Here is a 27,966-nt window from a genome sequence, read left to right as displayed (position 1 = left end):
CGCTTCCCTCAGGGCCATGCTCCCGACTGGGAGTGGGGAGTGGAAGCCGCTGGGGGATTTAGGATGGACCCTGCCATGGTGCAGTGTCCTGAGCGCACACCCGGAGCTCTTCCCCTGGAGCCCTGCAGCTCCTCGCCTCCCTGGTAGGGGGCCTGGCCTTCAGGGCAGCCAAGGGAGGCCAGGCTGGCTTCTGGGAGGCGAAGGACCCAAGATAGGGGACGGAGGCATTGGAATTCTGCCACACATTCTCCATGTTCTGCTCTGCATTTTCGTAAGGATGCTTCCAGGAATGTCACGTGTTCTGGAACTAATTTTAGCTGAGAACGATCTCCCGGCTGGTGGTTCTGACAATCGGGAGGCTGGAGCCGAGTAGGAGGGCACCAGCCTCCCTCCAGGGTGTGGGGCCCGCAGGCCAGCCAGGGCGACCCCAGGGCTGTCAGTGGACAGAGCATCTCCTCAGGAGGCCACAGAACCCCACAGGGCTGTGTCCAGGCCTGTCTGGGGCCTTAGGGTGTGAGCCTGGTGCCCAGGGAGTCTGGACCAGTCAGGGCAGGGCAGGGGGTCCTCTGGTGGGACTAGGGCTCCCCACAGGGAGGGCAGTTCTCAGGGTAGTTCCTGCAACCCAGCCTGTTTAGCTCTGTGCTGGAGGCAGGGGGGCTGCAATCCAGCCTATGTCCCTGTCCCATGGCCACAGAGGCACCATAGTTGGATGAGACCTGGTCACCTGGGCCACACCCCCGTGTGACAGATGGGGCAGATGCAGGGGGTCTGATACTTGCCATGAGCCCCATGTGTCTCCCCAGCACTCAAGGGTCTCAGATTTTCCTGTCCAGGACCATGTGGGGCTTCCTTTGGGGGCCTTCACCTTTTCATGGAACAGCCATGGTGTCTGTACCTCGTCCTGTGTCCCAAACCCCAAGGCAATGGTAGGAGCCTCAGGCTCCTGTGCCTGCCACCAGCAGTACGGTGGATGTCTCCTCATAAACGGGGTCCCGGCCCCTGCTGGACTGTGAAATTTCTGGCCACAATGAGGGTACCATGCCCCCCACAGCCTTCTTCTGCCCTGGCTCAGAGACTACAGAATGGAAGCAGGGAGGGAAGCCCAGCCTCAGGCCAGGTGGCGGGGGACGGGGAGGGGGATACCACCCATTCTGTCAGGATAGGCCGCGCCCCCAGAAGGCCTGGGCCACCCTGAGATGGAGGTGTCGGTGGACAGAGCTGGTGAGCATGTGTGGCCTCCCTCCCCAGGCCATGAGAACCTGTAGGCCACCTAGCAGGAAATGCTTCCTTTCAACCTCAGGAGGGCCCTGTGGGGGGCTGGGACCTGAGACCCCACAGAGTAGGCTGGGCCCAATTCTTTGCATGCTCTGCAGCTGGAGACCGAGGCCAGAGCTGCTGTCTACCACAGCCTGTTGTGACCTGGCCATCCTTAAAGCACCAGTGGGGTCAGGGGCTTAGAGGTCCGTGGAGGGACTGGGAACCATGGTGCCCCAGCTGGTTTCCTGCCATCCTCAGGTGAGACCAGGCTTGGTACAGAATGTCTCAGTAACCCAACGTCTGTGTGCTCCCTGCTCAATACAGGGCTGGAGTACCAGCGGCCGAAGCATCAGGCTTCCAGCGATGACATGGAAGTGATCTCCATCGGGACGCCCCTGCAGCAGGAGAGCCCCGAGCTGTACCGCAAAGGCACCACCCCCTCGGACCTGACCCCCGACGACAGCCCCCTGCAGAGCTTCCCAACCAGCCCCTCTGCCACCCCACCACCGGCCCCCGCTTCCAGGAACAAAGTCGCCCACTTCTCCCGGCAGATCTCGGTCGATGAGGAGCGAAGTGGGGACATCCAGATGCTCCTGGAGAGCCGGGCAGGGGACTACGGCCGCAACAGCTGGGGTGAGGAGAAGGCTGGGGGCTCCAGGGGTGTCCGCAGCGGCGCCCTCCGCAGTGGCCAGCCCACGGAGGACTTCCGCACCCGGGGCTCAGGCCACAAGCAGCCCGGCAACCCCAAACCCCGGGAGCGGCGGACGGAGTCGCCCCCTGCATTCTCCTGGACTTCCCACCCTCGGGCCAGCAACCCCAGCCCAGGGGGTGCCAAGCTGCTGGATCTGGAGGAGGAGAAGCTGAGCAACTATGAGATGGAGATGAAGCCCCTGCTGAGGGTGGACTCCCATGTGCAGGAGCCGCACCCCCAGAAGAGACGCTACAGCAGGGGGGGCACCTGCCGGGGCCTGGGCGAGGACCGGGGCTTCGGGGCGCAGAGACTGAGGTCCAAGTCCCAGAACAAGGAGAATGTCCGGCCAGCTGCAAGCACAGAGCCCGCGGTGCAGAGACTGGAGAGCCTGCGGCTGGGCGACAGGGCCGAGCCCCGGCTGCTGCGCTGGGACCTGACCTTCTCCCCGCCCCAGAAGTCCTCGCCTGTGCCACTGGAATCAGATGAGGAGAACGGGGACGAGCTCAAGTCCAGCACGGTAAGTGGGCGCCAGATGGTCCTGGGGGCAAGAGTCCAGGCCCAGGGACTTCAGTGGAGTCCTCCTCAAGCTCAGGGGAATCGATGGCTTTTGCTTCCACAGGACTGGGACCCTCCCCCACAGGAAGCTCCTGCAGGGCGGGGGGTCAAATTTCCTTCAGATCCTCAAGAGGCTTACTCCCAGGTTAGATCCTTCTAGTGAACGCACTTGGATGGCTTGGAAGCTCCCCAAAAGAAAGTGGGCAGCATGGGATCCCCTTCTCCCCAAGCTGGAGGGCGTCTCCTGCTAAGGAGCCCGCAGCATCAGCGTCTTCGAAGAGTATCCTGTGAGACACAGAGGCCAGACCTAGACAGCAGGTGGGGCGTCAGGTTGGGCACTGGGTCAGGGTCCCTTTGTCCACATCAGACTGTTTCCTTATGGGCCAGGCGCTGAGGCCCCCCAATCCACCAGAACACTGTGTCCTGCTCCCACTGAGTCTGCTTTCTAAAGCATGAGTCACACAGTGTTCTGTGTGGCACTGACCACAAGGCCCCCTTCCTATCAGAGCCATGGTTCTACATGTGTGGGCCCGGGACGCCACAGTGCCATTCTCTGGGAGGTTAGAATGCAGCCTCTGGACCACCCCTGGGCAAGAGGACCACACGCTCAGGGTAGAGCTGTGACCCAGGTTGATCAGGCCCCATCGGGGACGCTGAAGCTGCTCCCGAGTGAGGACCGTGTGTCTCAGGTGTGTGAGACTCGCCTAGGAGCACTACTCCCACAGTGGACGGGCTGGAAGAAAGAACAGAGGCCCCTGAACTGGACTATCGGGTGGAAGGGGCTGGGGAGGACTCTTGCACCCACAACGGACCTCCTGGGACCTTTCACCAGGTGGCTTCCACCTGTAAGCAGACATGTCCTGCTCCCTCAGCCAAGTGGCAATGGGAAGGGCCAATGGAACACACTTCAGACTCACACCACAGGGGTGACACCCCCATGCGGTCCCACCAAGTGCCACCCTGACCGATGGCTTCAGCCCACAGGGGCTCTCTCACCTGCTGTCTCACTTGTACAAGAGGAACACACACCGGGAGCCTTCTCATGGGCGTGCAGAGTCCGACACCTACACCTCATGCGTCTAGACTGGGTCCCTGGGACTCAGGGACGCTGTGGGGCAAAGGCAGTGTTTGCCCGCCCCCAGGAGTCACGTCCCTCATCTGGGTGTTGTCCAGGTGTGTCAGGGGCAGTGCCCCTTGGAAGAGAAGCTTCCTGTTGGAAGGCAGCCTGCTGACCTTCCAGGCCGGCCATCTCTGCCCCTTGAAACACTGTGGGCCGGTTCCTAAAATGCTCCTGCCCTCCCCGTGCCCAAAGGCCCCGTGTGCTCCTGTTGGAACCTCAATACCAGTTGGCACTTTCAACTTAATTTTCCGTATCCTGGCAGCAGAAACGTGTGTGCATGTGCCCACATAGGTATGTGGTGTATGTGCACATGTGGTGTGTACCCACCCACGTGCACATGTGTGTGGTTATTTCAGGAACAGCTGAATGATGGGCAGGGCCGCGAGGTACAGGAAGTGTTCTATATGTATCCCCCTTAACCATGCTGGCGTTTTGGGGTGCTTTGAAATGCAGCTCCCTGGGGTAGAGGCGCGAGGCTTCCTGCAGAGGCCTCAGGCACTGCCGCTCACCCGTCCAGCAGGGCGGCCTCTACACCCATCACTGAGCAGCTTCCAGGACAGGACGGCCGGCCCGGGGAAGGAGAGCCTGTGGTCTGAGTGTCCAGGCCACCGGGGCCTCGGTTCCAAAGGGGTCACGTGCTTCACACCCCAGGAAAGGCTTGAAGGAAAGCGTAAATCCTCCTGCCTGCTTGGGAGGGAGGCTGAGGCTGCACGTGGACGGCAGTTAGCACAGGCCTTGAGCAGCTTACTCAAGGAAGTTTCTATTGAGGAAGGTGTGTTTTGAGGACTATTAGAAGGTTCTCCCATTGCCAAATTTAGGGGCTACTCTGGGTGGGCTGCACCTGAAATTCAGTGACAATGTTTGGAGTCCCAGTTGTACAAAGCTGGAGGCAAAAAATAATTCGGGTGTGGGGATGTCTACTTAAAGAGACACCTGGGCACCAGGAGGGAGGGCAGGCGCCAGGGTTTCCAGAGCCACAGGGGTTCCAAGAGCAGTGACTGCAGACTGAGAATCAAGTGGGCAACCTCTTCCTCGAGTCTGACCTTTGAGAGGCTTCACGCTGAGGAATGTTTCCAACCATTTCCTAAGTGGTCCGTTACCTTCCTACCCTAGTTTGGCTTGGCTGGGGGGAGAGGGGGCATGGCCAGAAAGAGGACGCCCCAGACCGGGCAGCAGGCTCACCTCTTCTCTCTCCTTCTGTTCCAGGGCTCGGCCCCCATCCTGGTAGCCATGGTGATCTTGCTAAACATCGGAGTCGCCATTTTGTTTATTAACTTTTTCATCTGATGAGATTGTCACGTTAGCAAAAACAACCGTTGGTGTACAAAAGGGGGATGTTAAAAGCAAAACAACAAAAAGGGAAGGATCACAACTCGGACAGCCCCGCAGCTGCTTCCGGGTCTCTTCACAGAACAACACGATTGGGTATTACTCACAGTTTGCCTTTTTTTCTGGGTAATGTTTTTTGGATTTTAGCCAAAATTCTTTGCTTGTATAACACTATGCTGTGTGGCATGGCAGAAGGAGGCCAGCACGCCGTCCCCTCCAGCTTGACATGGAAAGAAAAGGGATCCCAGCAAATCAGCGGCAAAAAAATTAAATCACCGTCATCACACTCCGCCTGGGATGTGGAAGAGGAGGCAGCCTGAGGAAGACCCTCCATCCCCCGAGTGTCCAGCTGTGCCCGGCCCGAAGGGAAGCAGCTGCTGTGAGGCGTGACGCGGAAGTGGGTTAACTCTGCTTTTCCTCTCTGTGCTGGAAGAGTGGGTGACAAGTATGGGCGTGAGGCAAGGGGACACGGGTGTCCCATTCCGGCTGGCGGCAGCCTCAGCCTCTTTCTATTTTAAATCTGTGCTGCACACTTAAGGAAGAAGAGCTGCCTTCTCTTCCTCATCAAACAGATCACAACCCTGCCCTCTTCTCGGCACTGCCGCACGGCTTTCCTTGCAAGGCCGGCTCCCCACACAGTCTTAAAGCTAAGTCCTTATTTTTGCCGCTGCCCCTCCCCATTTGCCACCCTCCTACCAGACCCCAGGGAGCTGTGCTGCAGAAGCCCAGGCTGGTGCTGGAGGGCAGGGGACAGTGCGAGGGCCCCGGGGCTCTGAGCGTGTGGCATTCCTGCACTTTCTGTGCAAGACGCGTATCCAGGCCCCAGTGTCCCTGTCAGGTGTCTGTGGCAATGACGGCCCTTACATGACATCATCTTCTTTCACTGTCCTTAAGCCCACGGGTTTCACATCTTTGTCTTGTGCCTGCGACTTCCTCCCCCCCACCCCCCACCCCCCATATGCACAATCCTTCTAGATGCCTCATTCATTCTCCAGAACTGGTCTGGTCCCCGGACAGGAGTGTGGTTGAAACCCAGTGGCTTGAAAATTCCTGAGAAATCGTTGCATATCCATCTTCCCCAAAATATACAACGTAACTTGTTTCAGTCCAACAAAAACAGGTTCCTGGTGTTTCTGCCTTCTCAACCAGCGTTGCTCTGTCATCCAAACAAAAGAACAAGGTTCCAGAATGTCTGGGTGCCCCGTGGTCCTAGCTATGGAGCCAGCCCCAGCCAGCTGGTATGGGCGTGTCTGTGGGGGCATGGGCACGTCCATAGGTGGGTCCCCCTGAGCTCATGCCTGGAAGGTCCTTACAATAAGTTCCCACAGTCATCCTGGGTACAGCCCGTCTATGACTCTGCCTTGCTTTGCTTATGTTTAGCTGTTTCTCTGCTACCTTTCAAGCAGATTTCTTTACTACACTGCACTGGATTGCTATATTTTTAACCAGAAATAAACTAAAGATTAGAGCATGTTCCAGTTAAATTCAGTTTTATTTTTTTCCGTTATACATTCACTCCCCTTTCCTTCTCACAGTTTGGTTTAGGTTGGGGTCTTTTTTGGGGGAGTGGGGACATGGGAGAGGGAGGGAGGATCCGTAGGAAATACATTTCTGATAATGTTGCTTTCTAAAGGGGTATTACATCTTTTTGTACATCTTATTTTCCGTTCCTCTTTTTTAATATCGAGTGGTTGCTGCAGACCTGAAGTGAACCAAATAAAGATGCCTGCTCCTTGCAGCTCTAAGAATCATCCATGCTGGGATACGTGTTTTATAATTCTGTTTGCAACGCTTTGTAAAGATTGTACAGATTTATTTTGTACATTCCAAGAACTGCATGACAAAAATGGTACCTACAAACGCAGGTTACATACATGCAATCACCATGAGGCAGTCAGATGCATACAAACAACAGCACAGCAACACGCATCACTCAACAGAAGCAATAGTGGTTTCATGACTAGGTGTCTGCATCACTCATCTAGCTGCCAATCACACACTTGCAAAAACCAAATCAACACGCCGACATTCTGTCAGCACCTGTAGAGGGCGGAGCCACTTCTCTGTACTCCTGGTAAATTCCAAGTGGAGCCCACCAAGACTACAACATACTGATAGACTCCAGAAAGCTCATTTTTAATTGGTTTCCAAACAGTGTGATTAAAGACCAGGTTGCCTCGCGGGCTCCCTGCAGACCGGCCGCTTTTAGCTCAGCCCCCTTGCTTTTCCCACCTGCCCAGAGCCTCAGGTTTCCCTGCCAGGTGCACCAGTCACCTCCCTCCGGGGCCAGGTCAGCTGACCTGCTTTTCTCATGCGCTCCTGGGGGATGTGTGGGTGCTGAGCTGCACAAGGACACGCGGGAATGTGGGGAGAACGGACGTGTGTGTCATGGCTGGCCCCCAGCGGTGCCGAGCGCTGACAAGTTTTAATTAATCCCAGAACAACCTCGTGAGAGTCATTTCTCCTCCGACACGCTCTAGATGTGAAAACCGGAGGCAGAGAAATTGAGTTACTGGAGATACTGGGCCAAAGCCATGGAGAGGAGGGGGACAGGTCACCACCCCATGTGCACTTCTCCCTCCCCACCCAAGGCTGGGAACCTACACTCACATCTTACCCTACAATCACTGGGAAGGACGCTGCCTTCTAAGGTCACCAGGGGACAGTCAGTGCCTGTGGCTCACCCACTCCATCTACCACAGAAGTGAGGAGCCTTGTGCACTGGATTTACCTGTGCTTTTTAAAGTCTGCTTAGAGCCTGGATAACTCAGGCCCCTGACAAATGCTCTTTATCCATTCTTCTGAACTCTTAAGTTCTGTAATCGTTAGCACACAGGATTCCCAAAGACAGAGATCAGGTGTGCAACACACAAGCCGAAATAGCTGAAAAGGAAGATGATGTCAACACAGAAAACTTCAGTGCAGCCACAAAAATGCAAAGGCTGCTGCGGGAACCATTGGAGGAGAGGGAGGGGTCACCGAAATGCAAGGGCTCTGACTCACTTTCCTAAGAAGTCCACAACCACATCTAACCACCAATACTCACTTCTTTGAAACGCCACAGTGTGGGGTGTGAGCAAACACCTACCGTGTCTCCCCAAACATAAGACCTAGCTGGACAATCAGCTCGAATGCGTCTTTTGGAGCAAAAATTAATGTAAGACCTGGTCTTATTTTACTATAATATAAGACCGGGTCTTTAATATAACATAATACGGGGTCTTACATTAATCTTTGCTCCAAAAGACGCATTACAGCTGATTGTCCGGCTAGGTCTTACTTTTGGGGAGACACGGTACATGCAGGATGCCAGGCTCTTTCCCACACGCACTAAGCCCAGGATACACACGAGGAACACAAGTTGGGGCGCAGCCATCCACATCTCAGGACCTGTCTGGAGCCCAGAGCACACAAATAAATGGGGCAGCCCCGTGTCCTGGCAGACACCTGAGGTCCCAGCCTGGTCACGAAAGTGGTCCCTTCACTTTCAAAAGAGTCCCAGTTTGGGTAGTAAGTTCCATGGCCAACCCACTTACAAACCAAAGGGTGTCACTGAGAGCCAAGTGGACAGGTTCAGATACCAAGCCCCAGACATTGAGGACTTATTAAAAGTGGATGAATATCTGGGGGAATGAATGAAACAGAGTTTCTGTTTTTTGCATTTTCTTAGTTTGGGTTTTTGATGATCCCGGAAGGACATGTGAGCATCTAGAATCAGCACCAGTGTCATGCCTCTGGGCAGGCTGTTCCCTCCCGAGGCAGGGCTCCTTGTGCTCAAGGCGTGGGGGAGCCCTAAGAGGCCCGGTGGGTGCTCTCACAGACACCCATGGCGGCCTCCTCCACGGCCAGCTGCTTATTTCATTTTCACGTGTACAACAAGACACTTCTCAGAACTAAGGGTAGGAAGAGCAACCTCTTTCCTAGATTACATTCAGTTTCTTTAATTCTTACAGGTCTTGCCTTCCAATTTCTCTTGCCTTTGGTCTCAGAAACTTAACATAAAGGTGCCTACTAGACTTGAAGACATCTGTTTCCATAGTTGAATGGGCTGCCTGAGCTCTGCGATCAACTGACAGTACCGAGTATAGCTGATGTACCCCCACAGTGTCACGATATCGAGTAAACACCATGACAGTCATTTTTAATCTTGCCGAGGAAAAGGATTTGCTCCTAGTTAAGCATAAGTAAAGCAATAGGACCGAGATTCCAGATAAGAAAGAAGGTGTGAGGGTGAAGCTCTGACAGTGGGTAAACTCAAGGTGCCTGTTTAGTTTTGTTCTCTTGCCCGGGGTTGGCCACTTGTCAGGCGAGACCATCGCAAACAAAGACGGAAAAATACGATCTGTCCCAAGTGCCAAGAAGTGTCCCTAATTCAGCCTTAAAAGCAGCAAGAAAAAGTGCAGTTGCCCTTGTTCAAAAACAAAAAAAAGAAAAATGAAGCTGTATTTTGACCGTTTATCCACATGCCTGGACGAGGTGAACTACAGAATATACAGGATATCTGAAAGCTACGGAAATGCAAGGGTCGCAGTCACTGAAACACGTAGGGGTCAGCCCTTACGACGGAAGTCAGAGGGGGACATGCCCGGAACCTAGAGACAAGTGCAGAAGGGAGACCACAGCGTAGTGCGGTGCTCAGAACAGGGGAACACCCCTGCTTTGGAAGATGGCTAAACGTTCTCCAAAACTGTAGCCCACTGGTAGGAACAAACACCATTTTTGGAGTTTGCTCCTGTGTGAAGCCCCAACATGGAAGTGCCTGACAGAAATGTGCAAACACGTCCGTCCCTAAACCTCAGAGAAGCAGGCAGCCCCACCAGGGGCAGACCAAGGTGTGGACGTGGCAAGTCGGGTGCAGTGGGCCCAGATCAGGGGTTTTGGGGGACAGCGAGCAGGGCAGGGTGAAAGCAGCAGAGGTCACACACCTACCTCAATTCCGTCTGCCCCACCCTCCCCACTGTGTGAGACACACACCCCCTACTGGGTGCCAGGGCCATGGGCCGGTCATCATATCTGCACACACCCTCTCCTGCTGCCCTCCCATCATGTTTGTGCCACACGTGAAGCAGGTCTCCAGCTGTGCCACCACTGCTGGGTGACGTGGTGACAGCGGCAGTCCACACCCATGGAGGGCAGGAGGCCCCAAGGAATGGTCCAGACGGGTCTTGGCTGTACCCTTGCTCCCTCCACCCTGCGGGCAGCACCCGCCTCAGTACTTCACACACACCCGCTAGGAAGGTCAGACGGACACCAGAGCTGCTTCCTTAGAGGTCAGCACTCTACATACCCAAGGCAGCTGTGAGACGTTCTAGTCCCTCAACATCAGAGCACTCATCACAAGAGCGCTTCCACAGCCCACAGTTCTTCTCGGTAAAGGTTCTCAGTTCCAACGGGGCAGACACACTATGCACCACTGACCTTCCATGAATGACAGGACCCGAGCTCCTCCCTCTGGGCCTCTGAGTGAGCCTGCCCACGGCCGCCTGCAGCCCCCACCCCCACCCCCCTCAGCCCTCACGCACACTGTGCCCCTGACAGCTGATCTGCAGGTGCCTCCCCAACACTGAGCTAAACCTGACAATATTCTCCCGCGGGACCTGCTTCTTGGCACCGTGCACCTTTTCCAAAGAAACGCCATCCGGTTTGCCTGAATGACATAAAACCCACACCCCTCACGTTCAGGTGAGCAGCGTGTGAAACTCGGCTTCACTCTAGACATGAAACCACTAACCCGGACGGAGAGGCCTTTATGTGAATGAACTCTGACACAAATGGGTCTCAATCTGCATTTTCTTTTGTCCCTTTTCTTCCTGGTGCATGTAAACTGTTTGCTGATACTGTGCAATCACTTTGTGCATTGACAACAGGGAATGTTCACTATGTTCTCACTTTTCGTATCGATGGAGCAGCTACAAACATTACCTCGGCCTTTTTTTTTTCTTTTAGCTGGAAAAATAGCTTGGTAACTTACAAAATGAAAATAAAATAATTTTCTTTAATGAATGTAACTGTTTAAATCGTACCATTACTGTACATTTCACCATCTAAGAAGCAAGGAACACTGTTGAGATTAAAGACAAAATGTGCTCCTTCAAGTCACCATCAGCGTCATGTGAAACTCGCATCATCTCATTATGAAGCAGGGTCTTTCCTGCAAGCTCCTTCTGTTGACAAAATTTCAGGATGGATCCATCACTGCAACTTACGGAACCGAGCTTACATTTTCCAACAGTGTCCCTCTGTCATCTTTGGAGGACTTTATAATTTTCTGAGCAGGAAAGCTCCGGGGGCACGAATCTGAAACGTGCCCCCCACCTTTCCGTGCCAGCATTTCCTGTGTGATTAGAATGTCCCCTCATCCACCATCTGGGGCCCAGATTCCTCACCGAAAACTGAGAGCCTAAGGTTTCAGGCCCCCCGCCCCCGCCCAGGGCTCTTCCCTCAGCCAGCCAACTGCCCCAAGGACCTCAGTGTTGTTCTTCCAAATCTATTTTAATTTTCTTAAACTTCCACATCTGTTTTTCATGGGACAGTTACTAAGTAGCTATCTTTCCCATTAGAATTGCTCTGCTCAGAATCCTTCCCTGACTCACTGGGATCTCTCCAGGCCCAGCTCCAAGGCCGACACCTACTTCCCTACACTGAGGCCCACGGTCCCCTCCCCGCACAAGGCTCCTGTGCTCAAAGTGCCCATCTTCGGTGACAGCTTCCATGGTGGCTCCTTAGCCCCCGATGGCTGACATCCAGTGGAGGGACTATTAGGACTGAGCTAAGAGAAACAACTGGCTTGAGCTGGGCTCGGGGAGCCCGGGTCATCTTGGTCCCAACATCTGTGACTCCCAGCTATTCCGGTCCGTGCCTCAGCTTCCCGCCGACACCATGGTCAGACCCCCTGGTGGTCAGGCCCGGCCTGGACTTGCTCTCTTGCAAAACAGACACCATGACTATGATACATTCAGGAGCATCAGGGCCAGGAAGATGAGACTGATCTCTCCTGAGAAGCCACCACACACAGCTTGCTTCCTGATTTAAAACACCTGGGAAAACAGTAGTTACTAGAACGTTCCTTCAGTGAACGTGGGACTGAGCAATAGATGGCGGATGGAGTTCAGGCTCACTAGAGCTAGAGCTGATCACTTCTCCTTCACGCTAGGGAACAATCGTCCCCTCGCTGCCATGTCCTCTCACACAATCAACACGTTGTCACTTTCTCACTGCAAAACACTTGGGGGGCTTCTAAGTGTGAATTTCTAAGGAGCTTTCCCGAGCCAGCTCACCTCGCGCGGGGCAGCTTCGTGAGGGCTCCCTGTCACCCCAAGTGGGACGACCCTGAAGAGGCTGACTTTCACCGTCAGGCCCTCCAGTACCTGGTCCCTCCATGTACTTGTGTTGTCACCTAGCCACTGACTTCCTTGCACCAACATAGTAAAAAAATCAGATGTCAACTTGCAATAAGCACCACAGTCACATCTTATAACAACAACACTTTGAATTAACACATCCAAGCTTAACTGGTAGTTCCCTTGATTCTTACTCAAGTCAACTCCATCCCAAGGAAGTCACTGCCTTGGGCCAACCTCCTCGAATTCCTAAGGGCAGCCTGACCCAGACAGCAGCTCGGCTGCTCCTGCAAGTGGGGACAACAGAGAACTTGTCACACTCAAAGCCGCACGGAACCTTCCCAGGAGCTCTGGTGAGGTGTCTGCAGGGCTAATGTGGTCAGTTGACGGGCAGCAGTCAGAGAAAGGGGTAGAACCCACCAAGCAGGTGGGTATTAAGTGGGGTGCTTACCAATGACTACCAGCAAACTGAGAAGCATCAAGATGGGGTGCACCATCACAGGGCCCCTCGCTGACCGGAACGCAACCCTTTCCCAGCTGTCCTGGCTCCAGCCATGCAGGGGATGGAGGCCCCGGGGCTTCGTACTGGCCATTCATGGCCGCGGTGGCTGTCGGGGCATCAAGAGCATTCAGTTCAGCAAACCAGTCACCAACAGACAGAAGGGTGGCAGGGCGTTGGCCACTGCTCCCGGGGACCATGTGGTCCTGTGTCGCATTTCTCCCTCCCCAGCTGCCGCACAAGCAAAGTGCACTGTTACTGGTGTGTTGATCACAGCACTTAGGCAGCAGAGAAGCTCCTCTCCTGGAAGCTCAGTTATTTAATCCCCGTGGGCTCTGACTGGCCTCTTTCCTCAAACTGCATCCTTAGCAACAGCCCCATGGACATGACAACAAAATGGATACTTGTTTATACAAGAAGTTTCTTCTTCAGGGGCTCTCTCTTTCAACTTGGTTGATTAAAAGTATCTTCTTTCTTCAAATCTCATTACCGTTATAGGCTCCTCCGTAAGTAAATGGCCTCGATAACAGACAACTACATTGGAGCCAACAAGATCTTCCAGTTATTTCCCCCAAAGCCGCTGGAAAGCCTTAGCAGCTGCATGATCGAGCCTGGCGTGCTTACATCCCAGAAGCGGACAAAAGGCTTTGGGGGACCTCTGTGCGGTTCCCGCCGGCCAGCTGTGGCATTCACCCTGGCTTTTCACCCCTGCCCGAGGAGCTTCCAGCTGTACTCCACCCAGAATGTCAGAAAAAACCCCAGACTGCCCTGGCACCCGAGGGCAGCGCCACGAGTTACGAGGCTAACACCAGAGCGCCTCACCCGTCTACCTGGCACGGCCGTGCTAACCAGCCAGGTCACGTGTGCTGCCTAACACCCGCCTGGTCTCTCCCTGATGACCAGGGCTCCCGTGGGCACTGCCAGGCACCGCACCCAGAGGGAGGCTCCAACAGGCAGATACGGTGGGCAGGTTACTACAAGGGGAGGGCTTCCTATTTCTGATTAGCCTTCGAGAGCCCATTTCCCCTCTGGATTCCATTACAGAGCAAGGTGACACCCATCGAAGCTGGTGGGGGCCGAGCGCCATGAGAAGACAGAGGCAAGGTGAAGCGAGGGGCTGCTGCTGGGGCATGCTGGCCTCTGTGCCTGCTCTGAAGCCTTCCCAGGCCCAGGCCCTGCACTGCCAGAGGCAGGCATTCCCACTTTTTTTTTTAACTTCCAGATAATGAAAGGGATGGCGCGTTCCAGGCAGTGAAGGGGATGGTGGCCCCATTACTGAAAACTACATTCGCATTGTTGAAGATATTTAAGATGAAAGAATGTGCCAGGTGTATATTCCAAGCCCAACTTTTGACCCCAAGTATATAAATGAAAAGTAGTCACCTGCCATTTACCTTGGAGCAGGCACCAGCCAGTGTGTTAACACACTGACTGCCACCGTGACAGAACCTGCTCCCACACCAGGCGCTGGACAGAGATGCCACATGGGGATGGTGGCGTCCCTGCCCTCAGACTTCTTCCTCCCTGTCACTATGCAACTGACAATCTTGAGCCCCAGAAGAAAGGAGCAATGGATGGCGCCACTGCTTCCTCCCCAGCAAGGCGAGAGGAGCAGCCTGAGGCCTTGCGGCCACTTGATCACAAGCGAACTCCGAGCAAAGCCACGAGCAGAGAAGGAACAGAACTGCCCAGCCAACAGCGACTTTTATTTTACAGACAATAGGGAAGCGTGTACAGGCTGCTCCTGTTAATTTTTAAAAATCAGGGACGATCTCCAAGGTTAATGACGTGCGTTCGGTCAATCAGAACACGTGTCTCCGAGTTTTGCAGAAGGAACTCCCCCCACCCCCCGCCCCCAAGAGCAGAAATGGTCCGATTTTATCAGAACACAAACGTGCTTCCTGTGGGCATTTGCTGTTCAAAGTGCTGCCTGCTATGTAGGTCGCCTTGCCCTCAGCCTGGCCCTGCCCAGGGAAAGAGGCCCCACTTGGACCGTGGCGCAGGCAGGACCACAAAGACAACCTTTGCCGTGGCCTCGTTCCGAGTCCGGTTTATTTTAAACCACACCAGTGACGCTGAAGGAAGACCACCTCACTCAGTGTGCCTCCTGCCAGCCTGGCGGCTCATGCCGAGTCCTCAAAGAAAGCTTTCGCCATGGCCTGGGCCACCTTCAGCACTTTCTTCTCCTTTGCGTCAGGCCCAGCGCCCTCCTGGGCGAGCCTTACCCAGTGTTGCTCAGTCCTGGGCAGGTAGTCTGCGAACTGCTCTCCGGGCATCACCAAGGGGTGCGGTGGCTCTTGTGTGGGGAGGAGGAAGAGAAGAAACACATTCAGCAGAGGAAGGAGGGCCGAGGCAGGCAGTGCAGGAGGCCGCCCGCACATGGTCTGACGAGTGAACGTGTGAGCACGCACGTCTCCAGACACAACCCCGGGAGGCCCTTCTTCCCTTTGCCAGAGAAACCACGACACTGCTCAGACAGCAAGCTGCTCCAACATACTCCAGACACAGGTATTTAAAACAAACAAACACACAACAAAACTTGAGTCTGCCTCCAGAGCACGTCTGCAAAGCAAAGCTTTCGGACACTCACCTCCGTCCTCCTCGTCCTCCTCGTCGTCCTCGTCCTCCTCTCCGCCCTCAGCGCCCTCGCCCGCACTGCTGGCCTCTGAGTCGCTCTCTTCCAGCCACTCCTGAGCTTCTTTAGAGCAAAATGAACATCCATAGGTCAGTGTGCCCAGAGCCAGGGGGACCGAGAGCTGGCGCTTCTGAGAACCCCACCTTCTCACTAAAGAAATGCGCCATGAAAGCGAGTCCCCCAACTCCAACACGGCTGGATGCCCAAGGAAAACGCATGGTTTCCCCTGGGTCTTGGCAGGGATGGCGAGCAGGAGATCGGTGAAACCAGAAAGCCCATCTCAGAGTTTTCTCCTGCTGCCCAGCTGTGACCTCACTTCACTAGAAGACAGGGACAAATCTCACAGCCGCCGCTTTGTACTTTTCCTAAAATGTGTGGATTTTAACTTTATTTTTAGTCTCCGATGTTACAGAAATGAGCAGTGACTTAGTGGCAGCCAGTGGTACAATGTGCAAGTGAGGAGTGAAGGAACACAGCAGCTTGGATCGGAGAGCAAACGGGGCCCAGAGGGTCAGGTCACAGGCTGGAGGGGCTGCCCGGTCTGCTCCTGTGCACACCGCAGGCTGCGACATGGGACGCTCTCATAGGTAAAATCTGCTTTGCAACTATGCGCCTCCAGGCAGCTCCCGGGTAGGTCCGAGGCTCACACGAGTGGTGCCAAGGGTGAGCCCGTGACCTGTGAGGCAAGCAGCCTCGCTGCCCTGAGTCCCCGGAGCAGGACAGGTGTGCACACAGGTGCTTCCTCCCCATGACAGGGCGTCCCCTCCTGCCAACGGCCAGAGGCGAGAGCACACACGCAGCCAGCCCATCGACATAGGGTACACCTGGGTGGCACTTGGGGACAGACGCGAGGAAGATGCTTTCAGGACCCTCGCCCCAACCTGAGGAGGGGCTTACCCAGCGCAGCTCACCTGGATCGGCCTCCACCAGAGCCGTCCACTCCTCCATCTTATGCAGATCGAGGCAGTACAAGTCGCTGAGGGTGACCTGGCGGTCGCCGGCCTCAAACATGCCCCCATAGAGGTAGAGGCGGCCGTGCTTCACGGCCAGCATGGCGTTGGAGCGGGGACACGGCTCCACCACGGTGCCACCCGCTTCCTCGGGGCTGTCGTCCTCATCTGACTGTGGCTGTCCAGCCGGGCCTGGGGCAGTGAGCAGCTGCTTAATGGTGACCACAGTCCCATCCTCTGCGACCACCTCTCTAACCACCTCCAGGGGTGCCTGGGCGCTGACCCCCTCAGACTCCGGCTTGTTGGCACCCTCGGGCTCCACTTTCATGCCCCGCCTGCGTTTCCTCTTCTCTGATTTGGGTCCCTATTGACAAAAACAGGGCAGCGCACGTCAGCAGCACACACAAGGCGCTGCACAGGGGCGGCCTGGATGGTCCAGCGTGCACGGGGAGCGCCACCCACCCCAGGCGCTGGGCAAACAGCTGGTGGGCCACTCCCCTCATCCACCTGCCAGGGCGGCCCCTCAGAGACCACAGCCTCTGCCCACTGTCACCCCTCAGAGAAGGTGGAAAAGGGTGGCAAGCCTAGAAACGAACCCTCTCGCTCACCCGACTCCTAGCAGAGGCACCAAGGCCCTTCGCTCAGAGCTGAGCCTCTGCCACAAAGAGCGGCCACCCTCCCTCAGCCTCGGGCCGTTTCTGAGGCCACTGACCTGCCCTCATCAGCTCACTGAGCCCCGAAGCCCCTCAGGTCCCCCTGTTGGGACGGCACCCTCCGTGTGCCTCTCTGGGGCTGGTGCCACAGCAGGGACAGAGGTAACCGAGTCCCTGCTTGCAGTGACAGCTCAGAGGCAGAGGGACCTGGGAGCCAGGGTGTCTCAACACCTGGCCTGGAAGGCAGAACCGCTGCCACGACAAAGGTGCGAGCCCGGTGCCCTGCGTCAGGCTGCGTGTCTGGCGCACAACCTATCGTGCCGACCCCATCAGAGCCCAAGTCTACCTTCAGCTGTCCTGCAAACCAGCGGTTCTTGGCGCTGTCGTAGAAATGCAGGTCATTGAGGAAGTCACCCTCCAGGCTCTCCTCCTCTTCCTCATCACAGACCCCCCCAAAGAGCAGCGTCTGATGATTGGGGGCCATGGCCACTGAGAAGCCAGACCTGGGAGTGGGCTTAGCACCCGAAGGGTTAATCCGAGTCCACACCCATTTGCCTGTCACGGGAGAGCAGAAGCTAGCGTAAGAAGGGTACCAAGAGCCAGCCAAGGGCACAAGTGTGCCCAGTCCCCTCAGTGACTAGGACAGATGAAAAATGCAAGACTGTAGGTGAAAGAATACCAAGTTCACTCATTTGACTCCCTCTACAGAAAAACAGAACACGATTCAACCCCCCCCCTCCTTCGTCCTGTCCTTAACGTTGTTTGCACTGGACTACCTTTTTTTCACAAACCTTCCAAACGCCGCATCCTAGGAACACGTCCCACTGTGCATGGAGGCAGGGATGAGACGAGGCGTGGAGGCGGGCACGCCCAGTGCTGCGAGAAGCCCACGCTGCGCCCTGGCCCCCGTGAGGAGCCCCGCTCCGTCGTCCCTTCCTCCTGCACAGGCTGCGCCGTCAGGCTGCATGCCACAGGCTCTCCTGCCGGCCACACCACTTTCTGTCCTTCCCTCTGGCTTGTGCCTAACTTCTGTGCTCACCCTCAAAATGTAACCTAGCGTAAATACGGGGCAAAGTTTCCCACCACATTTAGAAAAAAGAACCCAGATTTTTTTCCCTTAATGGTCATTTAAAAAGCTTAGCAGCAGCAGCAGCAGCAAGGGGCCAACATGCTGCTGTGTCCTGCCCACATGCTGCCCACAGGCACACAGTGCAGGTGCACCTCCAGGCCGCACCCTGGGGGCCATGAGGCCAGTCTGCTACCATCAGCATTTTAATGTTTTAAGGAAACAGGAAAGAATAGCCGTCAGCGTGCCCTGCACGTAGCCAGATAAGACACACTTGTACGACACGTGCACACAAGCGTGCACCAGCTCACAACGCCTCATGTCCTTCCTACTGGGGGGGGTGGGGGCGGGGTCGAAGGCCTGATGGCCACAACGCAGGGCACAGCACACAGGCGCGGGGTCCTCCTGCCTGGAACGTGGTCCAGGTTTCAAGTTCAAGCCCACTGATGTGTAAAAGGGACAAGTTCTTTCACAGCTCTAAAGCTGAGTTTCCACTTGGAAACGCAGAAGCGCTTCCTCACCGGTCACGCAATGCAATGCAGTATGGCTGGCACCTGAGAGATGCCTGGCTTAAAGAATGTTAGTGCGGGAACAAGATAAAGGGATTTTGCACAACCGTCCCTCATTTTGCAGAAGACAGATCTCACCGGGAGGTGAAAACACTTGATGGAGGTCGCCAAGCTGACCCAGATGGGACCGACCCCGAGGTCTACTCCTGTCTTCTCATAGCAAGACGGGCGTCACGCAAAGGAAGCGCAACCTTGCTTTTTGTGAGGGAGCTTTACAAAGTGAACGCTGGGGATGGCAGCCCCACAGTAAGCATTCCAGAAGTCTGTATCTTAACATCAGTCACTTGCTCTTGAGCAAGAACAAGTGAGAGAAATGACCAGAAAGCTGTGGCTCCTGCTCTCTACAAAGGGGGTAGTTCATGGATGGACATGTGCTTTCAAGCCAGTCCATCCTGAATCCCCCAGGGCACGAACACTCAGCTACTTCCGCTGCTCACACAGGCAGACACTCAGGGCTGCTGATGGGAGTGTCTGGCGTGGCCTGCTCGGGGCACGGTGGGCTAGCCCACAGCTCCAGGCAGCAGGCAGGGGGCTGACCACCGACCCCACATCCACAGGGGAGGCTGGGCTTGTTTCCTGCCCTGCTTTCGCAGCCGCACACAGACCACCCACAGGCCCGTCCTCTCTCACAGCACAAGTACCTTCTCTTCCTTCTTCGAACTTCAGCAGGAACATATCTGCGTGCTGGGTGCCTTTGTCCACATCTTTTTTGACTCTCTGCAGAAAGAAAAGGCGAGTTGTGTTGAGATTCGCTGGGCGCCACGTAACGACAGCCAGGAGCAGCCCCTCAAGCTCCTGCTCTCATTTCTCGTGCGGGGGGAGCCCTGTCCTGTAGACCAGCCCCAGAGAAAAGCTGACATACGACAGGCTGAATGCTGACCTCATCTGAACAGATATAACAAAAGGTTTGGTCTAACTCACTAAGAATAGATTTACAATTTTAAAAACCCGCCATTCTAACCACCACAGTCATGCTAGGAACACTCAGTGCTCTCTCACTGAGAGCTTTCTCCGGCCCTGCAGCAGTCCTATTTTGGGTGGATGGGGCTCTACCGGAGACCACCACGGGGACCACTCATGACAATCACGCTGTACCATCCTTCATTTTCAGTTCCTGTGCATCCTCAGTTCCCATCACGTTTCCTATCCTGTGACTCAGGAGTCACTGCAAGGATCAAATTAATGCTCCAAGCAGAAGCCAGCCACTATCCATGTAAACATTTACTGAGCTCCTAAAACAACCAGCCCAGGTGCCTGAACCCCAAGTGTTCAGCTTCAAACCTGAATTGTTACCCAGCCAGACCAGACACCCCATTCTCCACAGCAACGTCTGCCATGCCTCATGCCACAGCTATTACCCAAACACTAAAAGTATCTGGAAAGCTAGAAGGAAAAATATTCTCCTGGGTGGAAGGGTTTCAGCAGATTTTAACTTCTTTGCATTTGTCCATTAAATTCCCTATTTTTCATGAACTTTCAATTTCGAAATAGTTTTACATTTACAGAAAAATTCAGAAGGTACTACTGAGGGTCCCCATATACCCCGAACCCAGTTTCCCCCTACAGTTAACATCTCACGTGTGTGGCACATTTGCTGCAGTTAATAAACCCATACTGACAAATTAATATTAACTGAAGGCCACGTTTTATTCCGACCTCCTTAGTTTCTCCCTAATGTCCTTTTCTGTCCCAGGACACCCTGTTATGTTTAGTCATCATGAGTCCTTAGGCTCCTCTGGGCCATGACAGTTTTTTAGACTCTCCTTGTTTTTGATGATCTTGACAGTTTTGAGGAGTGCTGGTCAGATGTGTTGTAGAATGTCCCTCTATTGGGATTTGTCTGATGTTTTTCTCATGATTGGACACAGGACTGTAGGTTTTCAGGTGAAGAATCCCAGAGATAAAGCACCCTCCCCATCACACCATGGCAGGGGTGCGTGCTGTCACCATGACTTAGCACTGCTGGTCGACCTTCATCACCTCACTGAAGTGTGTATGTCAGCCCCTCCCCTGCCAACTTTCCACTGTCCTCGTCAGGAGGACACCATTGTGAAGCCCCAACTTCCAGAGAAGGGAGTCACGCTCCACCTCTGGGAGGGTGCCCTTACCGACACAATTCCTGTGGAATCCTGCATAGGTGATTTGTCTCTTCTCCTCGATTTAGCCATTCAATGATTTGATTTATCAGTGTGTGGACACATGATCATTTATGTTACACTGTGGGCTATAATCCAACACCATTTCACTTTGTTTTTCAAATGGCTCCAGCTTTGGCCACTAGTAACTCTCAGTTGGCTCCTGTGTCCCTTCGACACAGTCCATCAGTGTGGTTTCTTATAAATGCTTCCTGAGGGCCTGGCGCTACAAGATGCTCCAGACTCATCCTGCATATCTCTTGCCCCAGTCCTGGAATTGGCCGTTTCTCCAAGGAGCCCTGGTTCCTTTTGCTGGAGGTGGTGTTAGAAACCAAGATCTGGCCCCCAGGACACTCACTGCTGCTGGTGCTGCTGCTTCTAGGCCGGCTCAGCCGACAGCCAGGAAATGTATGTGCACGATCCTTTCTCCTGTTAACTCATGAGTATATACTGTGTTTACCGTAAGGAGGGAGAAAAGCTCTTCTCTTTTTGGAAAACAAAACAAACAATCCAAGTGTCCGTAGACTGGACATGTGACCCGAGTGTCCTAAAACCAAGGGGCTTCAACATCAGTCGTGTGTGTGGAGCAGCTGCAAATCTCAGGAAATGAAAACTGGTGCGTGCCTCTGGTTTTCCTTCTAGAAACATCTGCACAATGCAACTGCAATTTCTGTATATTACAGTTAATAAGACTAGATAGTCTTCTCATTTCCTAGCAGATTAACACAGAGGAAGCGATTACCACTTCCCCGCCGCCCCCCAATCTAGACCAAAAGACCCAACATTCTCAGGAACTAAATTCACACCAAGAGGCCTTGCCTACTGAGGGGACAGTAAAGGAATTCAGTGACATCTCTATTTGTCATTAGAAACTCAGATCACAGCTGCACTTCAGCCGACCTCTCTCCCAGCCTCCTCGTCGTCACTGCACCTGCCGACGTTAACTGTGCTGTTTTTCTGACAGCAGTGACTTCTTACAACCAACAGGCTACGGGAGGGATCTTTTATGCCATAACATTTAACTACGTCCCCTTTCAGGCTTCGTGAGCCTGAAGCCCTCCTAAGAAGGGCTACTCGCTCACCCAGGGCCGCAGCTTTCGCAGAGTGACCAGCCAGGGAGAGCGCTGGCTGGGGAGCAAGGACGCCACGCCCTCCCGACGGGAGCTGAGTAGCTGAGTAGTTAACGGGTCTGGACCCCCAAGAGCTTCCTAACTCCTCCTTCATAGCAGCTTCCTTTCTGGAAGTGTGACTTGCCCCAAAAATCCAATCGCCTTGTCCTCAAAGGGAAAAAAAGGCTGCCTTGTGCTATTCTTTTATTTTGGATCACCTGTGCGACGGATTCTTTCTATTAATGTCTATCATACTGGCTTTAAATTCACCCTGTTAGTCTTTTCACTGGATTCGATTGTACAAGAAAAGGAAACAGAATTTGCATGGATTTGGGGAGATGTCAAACTTCTGTCTAGGGAGTCAAAGCTCTGAAAAGGGTCCGGCTTTTCTCTATGGACGAGGCACCCCCTTTACGCAGCTCCGGAGCCCGACGCTAGTGCCACACTCGAGTAACCCAAGTGTGCGCTCCACAGAGCAGAATTTATTCTTCCCCTTGTGAATTTCTATCTAATACCGTACTGACGGAATCCAAGGACATCCGAGAGAGAGATGTATACCAAGTGTTACCACATTAAGTTGAAAAACAACTCACTGTCTCCGAAATTATTTAAAGTCTGCCTGAGACCCCACAGCCCAGCACCGGGCCCAGCACGGGGCTGTGAACACCACCATCTGCCCTCCCACCCAGCCCAGCCGGGGGCCATGTCCTTGCAGGCCTCATGCGAGCGCTGTACCCGTGTCCTCAAATCAGCAGCTCCCCCTCCCTCAGTCTTAGACTCGGAGATGGACTCATTTCAACTGTCATGATAGCAGACACCCCAGCCCACCCCAGACGCCTGCTTTCAGTGCAGTATGATCCCTGGAAAAGGCGGCAACAGCTCTGAGTGAGCGAAGGCCCTGCACTGCGGAGAAGCGGACTCGCCGACGGCACTCTGAAGGGCGCTTACTTCTCGTGCCCCCTCACTGGGGCATTCCCATGTTTATCCCCAAAAAGCAGGGTGAAATTCTGGAGAAAGCAGCCGCAACCTAGTCAAGACTCAAACAAAATGAAAAACCCCAAGAGGAAGAAGTTATCTTCAAGTTACCTGCTTTTCCAGGGCCAATTAAAGCAGCCTCACAACACATCCAAACCAGGGGCTGTGCAAACACAGGAAGCCGCTGTCTTGACAGCTGAGAAACAGCAACACAACCAACAGCAAGAGGAGGAGCCCGCCAGCCAGGCGGTTCCGCCTTACAGCTGATTGACAGAAACCTCCCCAAACTGCATGTGCGCTTGAGACATGCTCCCAGACAGGTGACGATGAGCTAGAGCAGTCCCTGCTTATCCATGGCTCCACTTTACTCAGTTTCAGTTACCTGTGGTCAACCACAAGATACTCAATGGAAAATACCCAAAACAGACAATTTATAAGTTTTAAATTGCCCGTCATTATGAATAACGTGATGAAACCTCACACGATCAGGCCAGAACGTGCATCATTCCTTTGTCCAGTATATCCAGGCTGTATATGCTACCTGCCCATTTACTGAGTCACCTGTTGCAGTATCTCGGTGCCTGTGTTTAAATAACCGTCACATTACTTAATAACGACCTCTGGAGAGAGCAGAGTATTGATGCTGGCAATATATGGTGATGGAAGGAGAACTGACTCTGGGTGATGAACACACAATGGGATTTATAGATGATGTAATACAGAATTGTACACCTGAAATCTATGTAATTTTACTAACAGTTGTCACCCCAATAAATTTAATTAAAAAAAAAAAAAAGAGAAAAAAAAAAAATGTGTGGGTGGAGAAGACATGAACAGAAAACATGTTGCAACTGACGGCAGTGTGTTGTGCCAGGAAGGCCTTGGGCCTATAGGAAGACTTCAGCGAGGGATCCCCTAAAACGAGTGACACAAAGCCACTTACTGCAAGTAAGGGATGGTAACACAGATTCAGGAATAGCTTTGGATAGAAAAATATAAAAATTACTGGAGAGAAAACATCCACGTAACTTTTATTACAGTATACTGCTATAAGTGTTCTATTTTATTTAAAAAAAAACTTTTTTTTTTTTAAAGAAGGGCGCAGCTCACAGTGGCCCATGTGGGAGGATTGAACCGGCAACCCTGGCGTTATTAGCACCACGTTCTAACCAACTGAACCAACCGGCCATCCCAAGTGTTCTATGTTATTATTATTGTTGTTAATCTCTTATTGTGCCTAATTTACAAATTAAATTCTATCACAGGTATGTATGTATACGGAAAAACACAGTACATCTAGGGTTTGGGACTATCTAGTTTCAGGCATCCACTGGGGGTCTTGGAACGTATCCCCCAGACATAAGGGGGCACTGCTGTATTTTAAAACATGCCATGAACTCCTCCTGGCTCACGTGTCTGGAGCAGTAGAGACAGCAGCAAGCTGTCTTCCGTTCTCGAACCTGCCAACATTGCTGACCAGCTTCCAGCACCCTCAGCATCGTGGTCAATGGGAGGTCAGTTTTAGAAAGTTATCAGAATTCCGTTCTGGTTCCCCTGGACTTACAACGGCAATAATTTTCCAAAAGCAGGAACAGGGATGGCTGAGGTCCCTAGTTGGACCATTTGTGAAACACGGAAACCACTAAGAGGCTGTTCTTTCCCCCACCTCATGATTTAAGAGCCTACTGGTGCAGGCCGATATGAGATGGTTCCAGGGCATTTTCACTGGACGATGCACTAGGTGTCTTGTCAGCTCACTGTGTAGGTCACCCAGCAACGCCCCTGTTGTGATGCCAGGCAGGGAGGAGCAGCTCCCCCTTCCGACATTCAGGATCCTCCCTGTAGAGGACACTCCAATCGGGATTTGAGCAGACCGCTGTCTCAGTTACTCCATGCAGCCCATCACCTACTTAGACTAACCCCTTTTTAACATTCCATAGCATCCATAACTCAGATTTTTCACTAATTCTGATAAATCCCCCATGAATCTAAACAGACAAGCTTTTCACTGCATTTCAAATGCCACAGGCCTGGAGTAAGTGGACTCAGTTTATGCACCTAATGCACCTAATTTGTGTGGTGGGCCGGAGAAAAGTAGGTGTTGAGAATTAGGCACTACTCTGTTGAAAGTGGTATCAGCTTAACAAGGTTTCACTGTTTAGCATCCTATTTTACTCTATGAAGCATGTGCTGTGATAAAGCACTGGGTCTGGGTACTTTGCACCGTTTGGGCCCCGCCAGCACGTTTCTCAGGCCCCCCCCCCCCCGACTGTCAAACGTCTAGCTGAGGCCAAGCAGGTCACAACTGCAGAAAACTCAACTGTTTTTCTCTTTCCAGGACAAAGGCTGACCGCTCAGTGGGGTGGGTGGGGTATGGAAGATGGAGGACACAGGACACCTCCCTGTCTCAATTGTCCCACCCTCTCCACAGGTGACCTACTCAGCCACCAAATCAGAGGGTCTGTTTCATCCAGAGGAAATGAGAATGAAAACCACAGGAGATGGCACACGTCCACTAGAAAGGCTGAAAATAAAACTGTGTGACACCAAGTGCTAGCAAGGGTGTGGAGCAACCGCAGCTCTCGGGCGGTTCTGGTGCAACCACTCTGGGAAGAGGCGTGACGGTTTCTTATCAAACTGAGCTACACCCGTCTGTGGCCCATGAAGCCCAGTCCTAGGAACCCACCCGAGAGGCAGCAAAATGTACAGCCACAGAATGACTTGCACAGGATGCTCACAGCAGCTTTTATTCAGAAGAGTCAGAAACTGGAAAGAGCCCAGGTGTCTACCAATAAAAAATGAACCAACTGTGGTGTGTTATGTAATGAGCACTGCTCAGCAGGAAGAAGCAGTGAACTGAAACGTGCAACGTGGACGAATCTCAAAACATGCTGAGTGAAAGGAGGCTTCCTCTAATGAGCACATATTGTGTGGCTGCGTGTATCCGCGGTTCTAGAACAGGCAAAGGGAATATACGGTGGGTAACACCCAACAGCCTTGGCCTCTGGGGGTGGGGAGGGAAGGGCAGGGCTGCAGGGCGCACAGGTGCAGGCATTTGTCATGACCAGCGAGTGACCACTCAGTGTGTGCAGGTCAATGTGGGTATTTTTACATGAAAAATTAAATACTGAACGCTACTCAATGACGTGCAGGTTCACATATTTAGGGGGAAGTGTACAGATGTCTGTGTACTTTTCTTTGAAATCCATCGAAAAATACAATGGGAGGTTTGAGGGGCACGCTGTGCGGAAGACACACTGTCTGGAGGACACACGCCATGTGAGGCTCCAGCAGGAGATGCCAGCAGGAGATGCCAGTGCACGCACACCGAGAGACGTGCGCTGGGATTCACGTCGGCACGTCGGCACTGCTCGCAGGTGAGAAAAGATACGGTGACTGGCAGCAGGAAAGAGAAGCAAGTCGTGGTATATTCTACAGTGGGACACCCTGCAGTGTTAGCATCTCAGGCTTAGGAATCCAGGTCCCCATACACACTATTCACACTGCAGCATTGTCACGGCATAGGGGTTAGAACGTGCTGTGGCTGCAGCAAATTAACACCATCTCTGTCCATTTCGAATTCAGTAAAAAGAATCCTTTATATGAAACTAATGTGCAATCTTACTCGGAAGTTTTCGTTATTGGTGACACTGAAAAGGCGACAGACAGAAGTTGCTATATTTTCCTATACGCCGTGTCTTACCTGTTTCGAGTAGCCCCCATAGATGACGATGCCGCCCTGGGGAGTGACGGACATTTGGCAGCCCGACCTGGGTGTGGGCCCAGTCCCTGATGGGGACAGCTTGCTCCACGTGAATGTGTCCAGGTTAAAGGCATACACGTCGTTGTAATAGATGTAATCTCTGGTTATAATGAAGTCGCACAAACAAAAAGACAGTGATATTAATAAGCAAGTCTGATTTAAATTAAAGGTACGTTTTCCACCATTTGTACTAAGTTCTCTATTTAACTGAAGTTTAAATGCATATGACAGGACTGGAAGCATATGTGAGATTGCATTTAAAAACAGAAATAATGCTAGCCCATAGAAGCATAGTACTTTGCCTGGATCTGAAAGTTATGCTATATTTCTCTACATTCTTTATAAAATCACAATCCTGCAAATAATTCTGTTAGGTTACTAGTGTAATTTTAAACTCAACAATGAATTATAGACCTACGTGAACACTCAGGGTGAAGTATTTACAGCTTGGCAAGGGCAGTGAAGAGACCCTGGACTGGGTGGGAAGATGGGCCAAGAAGTCCTGAAACTGAAAGACGCCAGAAGCAAATCCTTTCACTCCATAAACACAGGCAGCAGCAAAGAGAATGTATGGCTGAGGTGTCCCAGGAGGCACTGCAGCCCTGCCCTGCTCAGTGCTCCTGGGACTTAAGTGACAAAGGACTCAAAACGCAGAAGGGGCTTTGAGAAGGGAGCCCCATGTGTGGGGAAAGCAGCAGCTCTGCCCAAATCACAGACAGAATGCTGTAAACTGATGTGGGAATTTTACAGGTGGCCACAGGCAATGCCAAGGGGCCTCAGGTCAGAATTACACCAAAATATAACCGATGTATTCCAACAATTCAAATTGGAAAGCCAGAGCTGATTTTCAAACGGAGAAAACACGGAGGGAGTGAGCAGCTCCCCCTCCCTCTGAAGGGATTTTTCTCGTGCACATTGCATTCTCTAATCCCAGGCTGGGGCTGCAGAGCAGGACCAGTGTGTAAGGCTGGTCGGCTGGCCCACACCCTCGAACACTGTGCAAAGCACGGCGCTGTGAAACAGAACAAGTCTGCTTGTGGACGACCAAGAAACAAGGTGAACATTCTGACTGGCCCCACGGGCAAATGCACCCTCTGTGGGAGGAGGGCTTTGCACGGACGGACTGAGGAATGAGGAGGCTTGGAGTTTTTAAAAGACTTCACCACGTTCTACTGTTTCCTCAGATTTCACACTGCAGATTCTCAGCAAAATAATTCTATTCTGCACATAAAATAAAGAGCAACTGTTATTTGGGTTGTTTTTTGAAGTCAAACTAATTTGTTTAATATGATGACCACACAGCTATCTGTTCTAATTAAT

At 53.1% G+C, this 27,966-nt stretch overlaps 2 protein-coding genes and 1 long non-coding RNA gene across 3 annotated transcripts in view; 1 reads left to right on the top strand and 2 right to left on the bottom strand.

Moving 5' to 3' along the window:
* The window catches only part of JPH3 (junctophilin 3), an 80,820-nt gene extending 74,115 nt beyond the window's left edge, over positions 1-6,705 (top strand). Inside the window, exons 4-5 of the mRNA XM_019742739.2 lie at positions 1,582-2,465; positions 4,830-6,705. Coding sequence (XP_019598298.2) covers positions 1,582-2,465; positions 4,830-4,910 — 965 coding nt within the window. The 3' untranslated portion in view covers positions 4,911-6,705. The remainder of the gene's footprint in view (positions 1-1,581; positions 2,466-4,829) is intronic.
* Positions 6,426-9,145, bottom strand: LOC141567470 (uncharacterized). Its single transcript, XR_012490110.1, has 2 exons — positions 8,247-9,145; positions 6,426-8,036 (listed from the first exon to the last, which is right to left on the bottom strand). It is a non-coding gene; the product is annotated as an uncharacterized LOC141567470 (long non-coding RNA).
* Positions 9,146-14,476: 5,331 nt separating this feature from the next.
* Positions 14,477-27,966, bottom strand: part of KLHDC4 (kelch domain containing 4) — a 41,247-nt gene continuing 27,757 nt past the window's right edge. The window contains exons 7-12 of the mRNA XM_019742724.2: positions 26,587-26,746; positions 19,306-19,381; positions 17,376-17,584; positions 16,338-16,740; positions 15,382-15,489; positions 14,477-15,087 (exon numbers count right to left, since the gene is read on the bottom strand). Of these exons, the coding sequence (XP_019598283.2) occupies positions 14,915-15,087; positions 15,382-15,489; positions 16,338-16,740; positions 17,376-17,584; positions 19,306-19,381; positions 26,587-26,746 (1,129 nt within the window). The 3' untranslated portion in view covers positions 14,477-14,914. The remainder of the gene's footprint in view (positions 15,088-15,381; positions 15,490-16,337; positions 16,741-17,375; positions 17,585-19,305; positions 19,382-26,586; positions 26,747-27,966) is intronic.

The sequence above is a fragment of the Rhinolophus sinicus genome, linkage group LG11 (genome assembly GCF_036562045.2).
Source record: "Rhinolophus sinicus isolate RSC01 linkage group LG11, ASM3656204v1, whole genome shotgun sequence".
Taxonomy (NCBI): Eukaryota; Metazoa; Chordata; class Mammalia; order Chiroptera; family Rhinolophidae; genus Rhinolophus; species Rhinolophus sinicus.
Note: the sequence above shows the minus strand (reverse complement) of the source record. Positions and strands in the feature narration are given on the sequence as shown.